A 12,062-nucleotide genomic window follows, 5' to 3' on the forward strand; every position below is an offset into this window, starting at 1 on the left:
CATTTGGGTGGGCATTGGCGCTGCACATAGACATTCAAGATGGGAATTGTATCGCACTTGAAGGACATTTTATGACACTTATGTGACTAAGTACTGCTCTTTGCACCTAGATGGAATCCAGGGTCTAGACAATGTTGAATGTATAGCTAAACCCTTTATTCCTTTCACACTCCGCACCTTCGGAACTTGGCCGAAGGCACGCCCTCACTCACATCTTTCACATACAACTCAAACATATTTCCACAACACCCCATCATAAGAATGCAGCTACCTTTCACAACAAGAAATTCGAACTGTAGTTTCACACATAACCATCTATCCTCTCTCAACCCTTCTGCTTAACTCCGTTCCCCCTCTCCACATGCTATTCAGACATGGGTGACTAGCAGGGTCTTGGCCACCCTCTCATAACTTTAATGGCTGGATTGCGCACACGTATAATAGCACCTCCCAATTTTCCCATACTTTGGACTTTGGTCTCTCCAACGGTGTTCAAACACCAGTGTGTTGGGACCCTAATTATGGTGAAAGGCTCCATACAAATGATGAAAATTAATGAATAAATGGTGTCCGGGTTTTGCCCACGCCAAAATACCAAAACTGGCCTCATGGAGAACTGCTCCAAGCCAGAGACCTAGTTCTTTCATTTGCCCTTAGACTGCTCTTTATTTGTGGTTTTTGACACAGTTGACCATTCCACTTGCCTCAGTTGTGTGAAAAGTTCCATGATTGTTGAGACTAGGGTACAGCATTATAACGGGTCACATTTTCTCATCAATCTCACCCTGTTAAGTGGTGGTTTTTCCTTTGTTTGCTAGCCAAGATCAACTGCCCCTTGTCGAGGGCTCTTACGTCGCCAATCTGTTCTAATATTTGCCGCCATTAGCATTTTTTCAAAATGTATGTTTTTGAAATATATGCACACTGACCCTGCTTCATTTAAAACCAAGGTGTGGGGGCTTGAATGGTTTGGCTATTTCTTTTCTTATAGCTATAGATGTATAGCTACTGATGGTCTAAAACTGAGCTCTTATCCATCCACCACCTTTTCATTTCCCTTTTACATGAGGCCATGGAGGTAAGGCCGCTACCCGATAGTCCCTCTGTGGGTGGTACTCAGCGGGATGATCTCATGGGAGGAGGCCCCTCCTCTGGGGACAATGGAGGACTGTTGGGCAGAATCCTCTGCAGTGCCCTTAGGGACCACTACACACAATAAGACTACAAGTGGTAATACAAGTTCACCTTTGGTACAAGCCTGTACTACACTGTTAAAGTGGTAGCAGTAGCGGAGCAGCTAGGCTTATCTCAAGAGCAAATGAGCAGTAGCAGAGATTACACAAAGGGACCACAATTACTGTGACTCAAGCAAACACTGACTCATGGTTTTTGGTTGAAAAGTAAAAGTACATTTATTTCTAAACCATCTGTTGGTAAAACACTTAACTTCTATTAAATTAAAACCACACGGAAAATAAACTACACACAACCAATTCTCTTGGCACTGAACAACTCAAGGTAAGTACCCTATGTTTTAACGGACCGGTGTTGTGAAACAAAAGAAGTTACCGGGAATACACTTGCGATCACTTTTTGACAGTAATGACAGTTCGGTCTTACGAAAGATACGCGTATACACGGAAAGAAATGTTACCGGGGCAAAAACACACTTAGCACCTGAGTTAGCCAAAGGGAGTTGGAGGCAAAAATCATAGGCAATACTTTTGTCAAGGCAGACAGAATCAACACTTGCTGACAGGAAAACAAGTCAATAGGCTGGAGCCAGTGTCAAGTGGAACCTGGTTCCTGTTGTCGAGGATCACACAGTCAGATAGTTCAACGTTGCCAGGAGTACTTGGTTATTGTCAACAGAGGAAGCAAGTTATAAGAAGGAAGGAAGACGAGGGCAAGCCTTGGATGAGGAGGAGAGGAGGGATTCACCCTAGATCCTCAAAGCTGGACACGTTACCTTTTTCAATGAAGAAGCTGGTGCCATGACAGTTGTTCCTGGTAGTTTCCTGCAGACCCACAGTTCCTGGAGCTTCGGTCGTGGAGACAAGGCTGACGTCTGGAGGGGCCTGCACTATTCGGGGATGAAGCCAGCAGCAGCGACGGTAAATAAAAGGTGTACTCCTTTAAAACAGGAGAGACTTCAGATGGCTATCTGGACCACTACAGCAGTGTGCAGTGATTTTGACATCGAAGAGGATCCTATGGCTGTGGAAGATGAGCTGGTTATCCCCACCAGGCTCAAGGGAAGAAGACTCCGGACTGGATCTTCTCTGGTCGTTGAAGGGTAGATGGCTTAGGACTGCAGCAGGGCTTCACCGGGATGGGGTAGTTGCAGCAGCCATCTTATTCTCCGCTTCTCTTCGGTTCCTTGTAGATCCAGTGGCAACTCTGACTTCTAGCCCAAGAGACCTGCCTTTTATGCGCAAAACCCCCATTCACACAGCCGGGCTGTCAATCACGCAGCATGGGGGTTGTCCAACCCGGACAACCACCTCAGCCAATCATGGCAAAGTGTGACTTGGGTTTCTTAGGATACCCTGTGCAGGGGGGTGACTACACCCCTCCCTCACATTCAGCCCACCTAAACACCCAGGCGCCCAGTGGAGGGCTTCTTGGCAGAAGCCTGCCAAAAGACGGTGAACAAAGAAGGCAAACCTGGTTTGCCGTGCAAAGTAAAACACAAGAAGGACTTTAACAAAAAGAAATGGTGAATAAACCCGACCGGAGCCAAACTAAAGTATTTGGTCAAGCGGGTTTATGTTAGAGGCTAATATAATAGCGTAAAACCATACCACGTTTAAGTTAGGGTAGATACCACTGCCACCAGCCAAGTCTAAATGTTAAAAGAGCAAAACAAAGCTCAGAGGCACAGACAGAAAGGGATAGGCATTAACCCTTTCCAGTACTCCATGTGAGATGGGGTGTACTGGGTCTGTAGTTTAAAAGTGACTATGTAAAGTTAATGGCAACTTTACCTGTTTCTGGGGGACAGTAGCCAGCCCCAGAAAAGGGAATCATTGGGAAGCCTTGGAGACAACCCTGTGTCACTGCACTGAAGGTGCTGTGTAACACACACACAAAGTGGGGCTCATGGAGTGATGTGCTCCAGAGCCCAAGATCACACAACAAGTAGAAATGCCCATGACAAAACACAGGTAAGAGTGGGAAGAAGAGGCACACTCTTACCAAGTGGAAAAATAAACTCCAGAAATCCAGCAAAGCTGCTGGGGGACTCACTAGGTGAGGGAAATTAGCCATAGAATGAGAACTTTCCCTAACAAGGACTTCACGGCAGAATGCGGTATGACACCTCTTACCCAACACCCTTTCCTACACTTTATCTAGTACCCCTATGCGCCTGTGTGGGGCCAGTGACTTAAGATTCACTGAGTCGAGGAAGAGTAGGGAATGCCTGAGGTTGACTCCCTCGACAAGTACTGAGACGCAGAGGAGGTGCGGAACAATGAAGAGCCACAATGAGAACTTGAATGGACATTCTAGTTGTTGGTGCCCGCTCAGAATAAAGAGGAAGGAAGGACTTACTCAAGAGTCAAGCCCTTCCTGGAGGAACCGCATGCTAAGAGGAGGTTTGGCAGAGTAAAGAGTGGAGACTGCTGGGTTGGGAGGCAAGTGAAGGAGCTGTGAAGTCCCTGTTTGGTCTGGTGAGGAAGGACCACATGGAATACTGGCAAGTCTTGGGTCCAGGTGTTCGAGGAGCCTGGGCGGTGGGCGTAAGTGTAGATGTGCACGCCGAGAAAAACTACATGCTGCGGAGCTGGCGTAGACTGCCAGAGAACGAGAAAAACCGGTTCAAGACCAAAGCCTAAGCCCGGAGAAGCCCAGACTTACTTGAGAGAGCCAGCAAGAACGTGAAAGGTACCAGGGTTGCTGTGATGGTTGGTGAGGGGGCAAGGAGGGAAACCCTGGGAAAACAGCACACCCACAGGTCTGGGACCCTCACCCACAAAAGAGCCAGAGCAATCCTCTTCTACGGGGTGGTACCTAGCAGGAGAGTGAACCAGGTCTGCCTAAAGTAAGCCATAGAGAAACTAGGGCCTGGGACCCGTCATATCGAACCCCCTCCCACCCCCCCTCCAAACCCCCCAAAAGATCCATTCAAAGGCATCATATTTGTGGCAGGAGAGGGAACTAGGTCTGCCAAAACTAAAGCATAAAGAGAAGCCAGGGGAAGGCAGTCATTCCCCCCTGATGTAGTGAACTGTGAAACTAAGTACAAGAGAACCAATTACTGTTGCCTTTTGTGTTGGAGGACAATTTTAACCCGGGGAAGGAAACCACTCCCTCCAAAAAGAAACCAACACCCAGAAGCTAACTTGTATGCCCAGTCCAGAAGAAGGGAGTACTTCTACTGGACCAAAAAGGTTTACCTTATCTTTGGTTTATTTTGAAGTGTAATGGACAGAAGTAGGCTTTTTGACGCACATCAGACTATTGATTTACACTGACATTCTGGCCAAACCGTTAGTATTTTAGTTGAGGCAGGGAAACCCCTCTTGGAGAGATGGGGAAAGTTAGGTTTTTTTCTGTATTTTCTTGACTAATAAGTCTACAGCAATCACAATGCCACCTGTGTGTCAAGCTTCTCCTTCTGCACCCTTACTCTACCCAAATAAAATCAATTCTTTTTTAAATGACTTAGCTTGGCTTTGTCTGTGTCTCCATGTTTATAGATGTCCTAGTGTGATTTTAAAAAAGATTGCTCTCCACGTATAAGACTTCTCGTACTACGGGAATTGAATATTGCAGTATAACCTCATTTTTTTTAAAACCAATGCTCAAAATAGATCTATAGCCCCCTTGCTTGAATTTGCTTTTCTGGTTGCTGTTACCGCGACTAAGCAGTCAGCGGACATTAGTTAAATAAAGATATCGTGTTCCCACAGTCCTATTTTTGTTAAGGTTTCTCTAAGAACATGCTCTTCCCTCTGTCTCGCCTGCTTTCTTCCTTCCCAAATAGGTCTCCAATTTCCTAATCAGTCTTCATCGCCACCTTCTTCCAAACCTGTCCACTTCCATAAGTCTCACCACACCCTGATTTCCCCTTGCACAGGATGAAGGAAATAGACGTTTTGTTATATATGTCCTTTATTAACATGAGGCTCATAGTGGCAACGCTGTTAATTGCAGAGTGGACTTTGTTCTGAATTATTCATTGTTATCAAAAAGTGTGCAGACCTAGAGTTCATTTCGCCAACAGAACAAGGGATCTTTTGCTCCTTTCTTGAGAAATGTACTCCTAGGAACGTGCAGAGCAGCGAGGTGAGTGAGTTCCCTCCTTCACAGGACATTGCTGTCTAGACTCCTACCCAAGTCAGTGACGCTTTTCCGCATAGCCTCTTGAAACTGCTCCAGAGAGCTTTTCATGCCTTTTTTGTACTATCCAAGGTGGAGCTTTCCCTTTGTGGAATGGAGGAAGTGTCTTGGTCGAGTTGCAAGGATCTTTGTCTATAATGCTGTCCTCCTCTTGAGTTTGGCTTGCTGTTCTGTGTTGAAGGACCTGCTGTGGGCAAGGAAAGGTGACTTGAATCCTAGTCTCTGAGGTATAACCCAAGACTTTCTGCCCGCCAACACATTGAAGCACCCATTGCAAAATGAACTGAAGTCCAGCTATCAGGGCAGTCCATCAGGGTTGCTTTGACCTCGGGGTGTCTGCAAGCGCGTTGCTGCATTGATTATGATAATGGGGAGAGGGTCATTGTTCCTCCTCGTTTGTGTGAGTTGCTGTAAAATGGGCTTTGTTCGCAATGTCCCTCTTGGAAATGCTGCATGATGCCCTGCGTGTGCAGAAGATAGCCCTGTGTCTGTGGTCTTAATGATGATGCCTACGACGGGGAACTTGCGCCTTCTCTCATCGGCAACAGCAACCCTAATTGTGCATGACATTGCGCTGGGAAACATTGCAACTGTCCCTCATTGTTTGTTATACCTCATGTTCTTGCTCCCCTCAGATGCTTGGACTACGTCCTGGAGGAAATTAAGTTACGGCGCAAGGCCAACGTGATGGTGGCATCGCATAATGAGGATAGCGTGAAGTTCACGCTCAGGAGGTAGGTTATTACTCCTTTGCTCTGCAGCTTTGTGGGGTGGTGTGCTGGTGATTTCTTTCATTCCAACTCTACATATACTGCCCCCTCACAGCATGAAAGTAATATGCATCCATTGCGAGAACCTTCTCTGGCAGAGTAAGCCTGCGTTTATCTGCCACTTTGCTGCTGTGTCTGGGTCCCTGTCTCTCCAGGAAGGGTGGCTGGGACTGGAGCAGGATGCAAGTCTTCAAAGCAAACACAATTTATGACAAGAAGTTCAATGATGAAAGTAAAAAACCCGTGCATAAAGTAAAGCCTATTGAATAACGGCAACAAGCAGGACGCGTAATGACTAATTACATTTGATTTATTCAGCCAAGCCCAAAAAACTGTTGCGAGACTATGCTGTCCCCTAAAAGTTGACTCCTGCAAAAATGATGCATCTGCTCAGACAGTTTACAAAGTGGCGGCGCCTTTATCGGCGCCCACCTCCTACTCCTGATTCTGCTCTATAGTGGATCTTCCGTCCTGTCCATCCAACATGGAGAGTATAAAAAATAAATGAGGCTTTATATCGCACTTTGTGCTGGAGCAGTCTTCTAAGAGTGTGGGACTGGGTGTTGGGTCGTTGCTGGTCAGCGTAGTCTTGCTTCCAAGACTAGCTCGTTGCCCCTGAACGGATCTATGTGATCACTGCGCCGCCCGTAATTGCGGCGGCCGAAAATGCTTCCCCCAGGTAATGCTGGCTGCTTCCCCCAGCCAGCATTACCTCTCCCAACCCCCCCACCCAACTTACCTTTAGGGAGGTACACTTCTGCACGTGCCGCCCGCACTCTGCGATCGCTGCAGCGTCAGCTCTTGCCACTTACGTGGGTTAGAGCTGATGACGCTGCAGGGTGCTTTTCTTTTTTTCCCTTACATGTCCCCTGCTTTCCAAAATGGTAAGCGGACACCCCTGCAACCCCCGACACTTGTTACTGCAGCCATGTAGAGCGGGTGACCCCACGCTTGGCTTGGCACAGTAAATGTCGCCCTCATTTTGTGCGCCTCCAAAGTCGCAGTGACTGCGGGGGCGCACACATGAGGGCGACATTTCTCCATCTTTCCATTTCTCTGTGCATAGGGGGCTGGGGTGTGTGTTCTACCCGACTCTTTGCTTTGTTTTGTGTGTTTTGGTCCAGACCATGATTGACGGCATGGAAGATTTTTCTTTTGCTGAAGGCTGGATTCATTGAATTCATGAGTAGCGAGAAAGACAACAGTAAAACCGACCGAACCGTTTCCTCACAGGATATATTATGTAGTTCAAGGATATGTAAGAAAGTAAAACCAGCTAGCAGGGCCTACCTTGCAGATAGCTTAGTATTTTCCAAGGTCTCTGCCCCCCAAAGGCCCTCCCTTATGAACAGCAGGGTCAAGCTCCTAGGCCAGTGGTTGGCTCTGCTTGGGGTGATGTCCTGTTGCGGTTTGTTGAGATGGGTTTGCAGGACAGTTAACAAGATGGAGATGCAACGTGAGGAAGCGGGAGTATAAGTCTAGTCTAAAAGACCCTGGTCCATCCTCAGAAAACACAGCGCTTGGCTTCCGCCAGGGACATGCCTACCAAGTGACTCCATCCCAGGCTTTTAGGTTGTTGCTGACGGAGTCCTGGTGCTTGGCATGATGTTGGTTGGTGTTTTGGTCCTTGATGGAAAGGCAAGGCAAGGCAAGTGCCTCCGCTACCTGACGGACACCTCTCCTGTCCCACATGTTTCTCAATAAGCAGGACTGGTAGGTATCCTGAACAGTACTCCGGTCTGTGGGTAGGATTTGCTCGCCCCCACATGTGTTAAGTGTGCTTCACCCAGGGTCCCACGCTGCGCCTTAACTCGGCCCATGTCATGCTAAACAAGCTGGCCAGTCATTTGCTAATTTTGTGGCTGTAAAACTCATTTTGGGATGGCTTTCCTTGTTTCATGACCTACATAATGCATCTTTCCATGGTTGAGTTGAGGCTCCATCTCAGAGAGCTATTCTTACACAGGTCGGTACAGCAGAATGGGGGCTTGAACCAGGGGGCCACTGCAACGGCCAGCTAAACCAGCCTTGACACTGCAGTGTGGCGGATGCTGAATGCCCAGGGTTCTTTACTATACGCATTTAGGAGTGCCATAACGGAGCCTATGAGTAACCACCTAAATCCACCAGTCAGCCCATGACCCTTCAGGTTTTGCCGAGGGGACAAGTAGCTGCACTCCCTGCGCCTGAATTGCTAATTCAGTCGACTGGAGAAGCTGCTTTAGGTTCAAACCTGGCAAGTGTAGACCCCCGCTCTAGGCACTTCCTGTTAAATACTGAAGAAAGGTAAACCTTCCAGCAGGAGGGCCCATAGAAAGGGTGAGGGTAGTGCTCAGCAAGGCAGCAAGGCACCAAGCCCCCCCCCCCCCACCCCCGGGCCTGAAAAGCGTTCCCACTACAGGAGTGAAGCAAAGGATATGGAGATGTCAGGAAGACGCATGCAGTGTGTGTGGTGTAGGACTGGATGCATTCATCCACACGGTCCCACCGTATGTCTTGCTGCGCCACCTGCCGGAACATCCTATGTCAGCATCCAGAACACTGACGTATCTCACTCACGCCCTGTATTTTGTAGCTATTCAGGTCCTGTATTTTGTAGCCACTCAGGCTTCCGGCATCGGGCTGTTACAGGGCAGCAGTAGAATCGTCACTAAATTCAGACAATGCACGATGCCTCCGACCCTGGAGGTTTTTTGTTTTCAGGTTTTTTTTTTCTTTTTTTAAAGACATAATTGTGGAAGCCCACGACTCTGCAACCAGCTCCTCCAGGCGCTAGTGCTGACTGAACCAGCGCAGCTCAAACCACAGCTGCCATTGTCGCCACCAGCTCCTCCTAGACAACCTACCCTGTTGCCCACCATCCCAGCTTCCACCGATGCATCTGAAAGGGCTGTTTTATTCCTGGCATCCCTCCTTTTACTAGAGAAAAATCTGGAGCAGAAGACGGGGAGGTACCAAAATCTTTTAACGCATGCCTGGAGAGGGATTCTTAAATCCAGCCCTTTCTGAGCCCCCACAAGTAGGCGGGTGCTTTCAGATCAGACTGATGGGGCAGAGCCCCTTTAGAATCCATCTTCTTAAGAAAGCCAATGGGATTCGAGAGACACCCCTTAGTACTTGATATGAAAATGACTAGAAGCCCAAATTCAAGGCACCTGCCAATGATTTTTATGACGCGCCCTATACCGCAGGGGTCAGTTTCAGCTGCTCTTGGGCAGAGTAGAGGCCATTCCTCCTTTAAAAAAAAATAATAATAATACATCCTTGGCCTCTCTTCGTTTTTAGGGAAGGAGGAAAAGGCGATTGATGGTTCTGGTATGGTAATGTTTATTTGTAAAGCACCTATACACAAAGCAAGTGTTTCAAAGCGCTCAAGGGGGGAAAAACAGAGCCCTTGAATTTCTGAACGATTGCTTCCACAGGCAGAGTAAGTGCATATAATACAATTAACAGTGTGGATAACAGCAAACGGGTCTGACGACGAGTCTGCAGTTTTTCCAAGTGCATTTGTGGCGATCTTCAAGGCATGGCACGTTCAGATTGTGCAAGTGCACAGACCATATAGGGGAGGGGAGGGAGTCGAGGGAGGACAAGTGCAGGGGGGGTGTCCAAGTGCAACCAGTCAGTAGGAAGCTAGGGTAAGTGCTGAGGGATGCCAATCTCAGAGGTCGTTGACCGAGTTCAGTAACAATAAGGCAAGTGCGAGAGGACTGGCAGGGGTTCCAGGGACCTGTGAGACGCTGAGGTGCACCCGGCGGCCAGTCAACAAGCTGTACAGAAAAGGAGGGAGAGAGGTTAATAGGGTAGAGGGAGAGAGAAGGAAGAGGAGAGGAATGTCTTGAGGCGTTTCCGGAACTTAAGGAGATCAGGCTCAAGATGCAGGGCGGCAGGGAGGCTATTCCATAGGGAGGCCCTTGCAGAGGATAAAGATCTCCCTCCAAATCTCTTCTTGGAGAACTGGCTCACTTGCAGAAAGTTGGAGGTAGATGAGTGGAGGGCTCGGGAAGGACAGTATTTAGGTAGGCACCATTGCAGATAGGTAGGTCCCAGGCCCCAGAAAGCCTTGTGGACAATGGGGAGGGTCTTGTACTTGATCCTTGCAGCCACAGGGAGCCAGTGGAGGGATTTCAGCACCGCAGAGATGCAGTCCGAGGGCTTAAGGCCAAGGATAAGTCTTGCAGGTCTGTTCTGGATGAGTTGCAGAGGGCGCAGAGGCAGGGAGGTTGAGAAAGAGGCTGTTGCAGTCATCCAACCTTGAGAGAATGAGGGCTCTGGCGACAGTGAGCCGTCGGGGGATTGTGAGAAAAGGAAGAGTACCTCTGAGGAGGTGCAGCTGGTAGTTGGCCTTTTTTTTCTAGAGATGTCCGAAATGTGAGTGGAGAAGGAGAGAGTGCTGTCAAAGATGACCCTGAGGTTTTTTGCCTCGCAGGGGGTGTGGGCGCAGGGCCAAGGGAGGCCGGCCAGAGTGGGAAAGCGGGAGCAGGGGTCTCAGTCTTGCTGTCATTGAGGCAGAGGTCGTTTGCAGCACACCAGGACTGAATTGCGGATAGACAGTCAGATATGAGTGAGGTAGAGGAGGCGGCTGAGGGGAGCCTGAAGGAGAGTTGCGTGTCATCCGCATAACACTGGAAGCTAGAGATGAAAGTGGCAATCACACGTGCCAGGGCAGCCATGTTGTCGTTGAAGAATCAGGGGGATAGGTTGGAGCCCTGTGGAATGCCACAGGTTGAAAGAGTGATAGTAGATCTTAGTTATAGCATAAAAGTGCCCCCCCCCCTTTGTGAACAGCTAATGAGACTGTTCTGAAAGCCTGCAACATGGGTCTCTGGTGGGATATTCATTTTTGGTTGACCTTCCTCTAGATCAAAAGGACCAGTTGGGCACAGCAATAGCCATTGCAAGACAGTTGGCCGTGCTATGCTGGAATCCACTTTGTACCATGGCCCAGAGGTTACAATGGGCGCCTGGCTGAAAGGCACAAAGTTGATTCTTGAGGCTCAGGACACAGCATGTAGCCTGTCATTCCATAGGCACCACCTTTTCCACCCAACCACTGTACTTACTAAAGAGGACTGACCTGCTCAAATCAAAATTGTTTTTAGCGATTGCCCACCCAAAAAACGGACATGAGGCGGTCTTATCAGAGAGCCGGAGGTTTCCAATCGCCATCCTAAAACCGAAGGGAGAGGGCATTTTCCTAATCTACCAAGGACTGGAAGAGGGATGGAATGACGGTTTCCTCTTCGTCCACCTATGAAGGTGAGCTGAAGGTTGGTCTTCACTTTGCTCAGGATACATTTGACCACTTTGGCCAAGGCATGGTCTCCTTTTCCTGAAGCAGTGGAAACCAATAATCTCTGATTAACTCTGTTAGCATTGGGTTCATATTAATCCCTGATAATCTCCCTTCCCACATCCCTGATTCCCCAACAACTTACATGGGACATGCAAAGGAAATGTTGCGACAGATTGGAGTGTCCAAGAAGATTTATCTCATGCATCTCTGCGGAAGTGTTCTCCCAGTTCTTTGCTTTTGTGAAGGAAGGCAAGGTGGAGCTCATTCGGGTTCAACGATTTTCTCCCCGACTAATTTCAGGATCCTCTCTGCACTGCAGGACGGGGGATTGGGTATGCATAATGGATCTTCAGAATGCCTGCATGCACATTCCTGACTGGCTCGCATCCATGTTGCCACACGTGTGACTTATGGTCCACTTTACCAATTAAAAGTGCTCCTTTTTGAAGCATTTCAGCTCCCAAGTTGTTCACAAAGGTTGTGCTGGCTGTCATGTTACAGCTATGTCAGATAGACATTCACATCTACCCTCAATTAGTCAATTGGCTGTTAAGGGCCTCAAATGCAGATCCAGTTTCTGCTGAATTCCAGGTAACACTGGAGTTATTTTCCTGGCCCTGTTGGTGAACTGCAAAGCATTAACCATGCGA

At 48.4% G+C, this 12,062-nt stretch overlaps 1 protein-coding gene across 1 annotated transcript in view; it reads left to right on the forward strand.

Moving 5' to 3' along the window:
• Positions 1-12,062, forward strand: part of PRODH (proline dehydrogenase 1) — a 283,848-nt gene that overhangs the window by 219,246 nt on the left and 52,540 nt on the right. The window contains exon 12 of the mRNA XM_069650361.1: positions 5,982-6,080. Within this exon, the coding sequence (XP_069506462.1) occupies positions 5,982-6,080 (99 nt within the window). The remainder of the gene's footprint in view (positions 1-5,981; positions 6,081-12,062) is intronic.

This window comes from Ambystoma mexicanum, chromosome 3p (genome assembly GCF_040938575.1).
Source record: "Ambystoma mexicanum isolate Mex_15411 chromosome 3p, UKY_AmexF1_1, whole genome shotgun sequence".
NCBI classification, from domain to species: Eukaryota; Metazoa; Chordata; class Amphibia; order Caudata; family Ambystomatidae; genus Ambystoma; species Ambystoma mexicanum.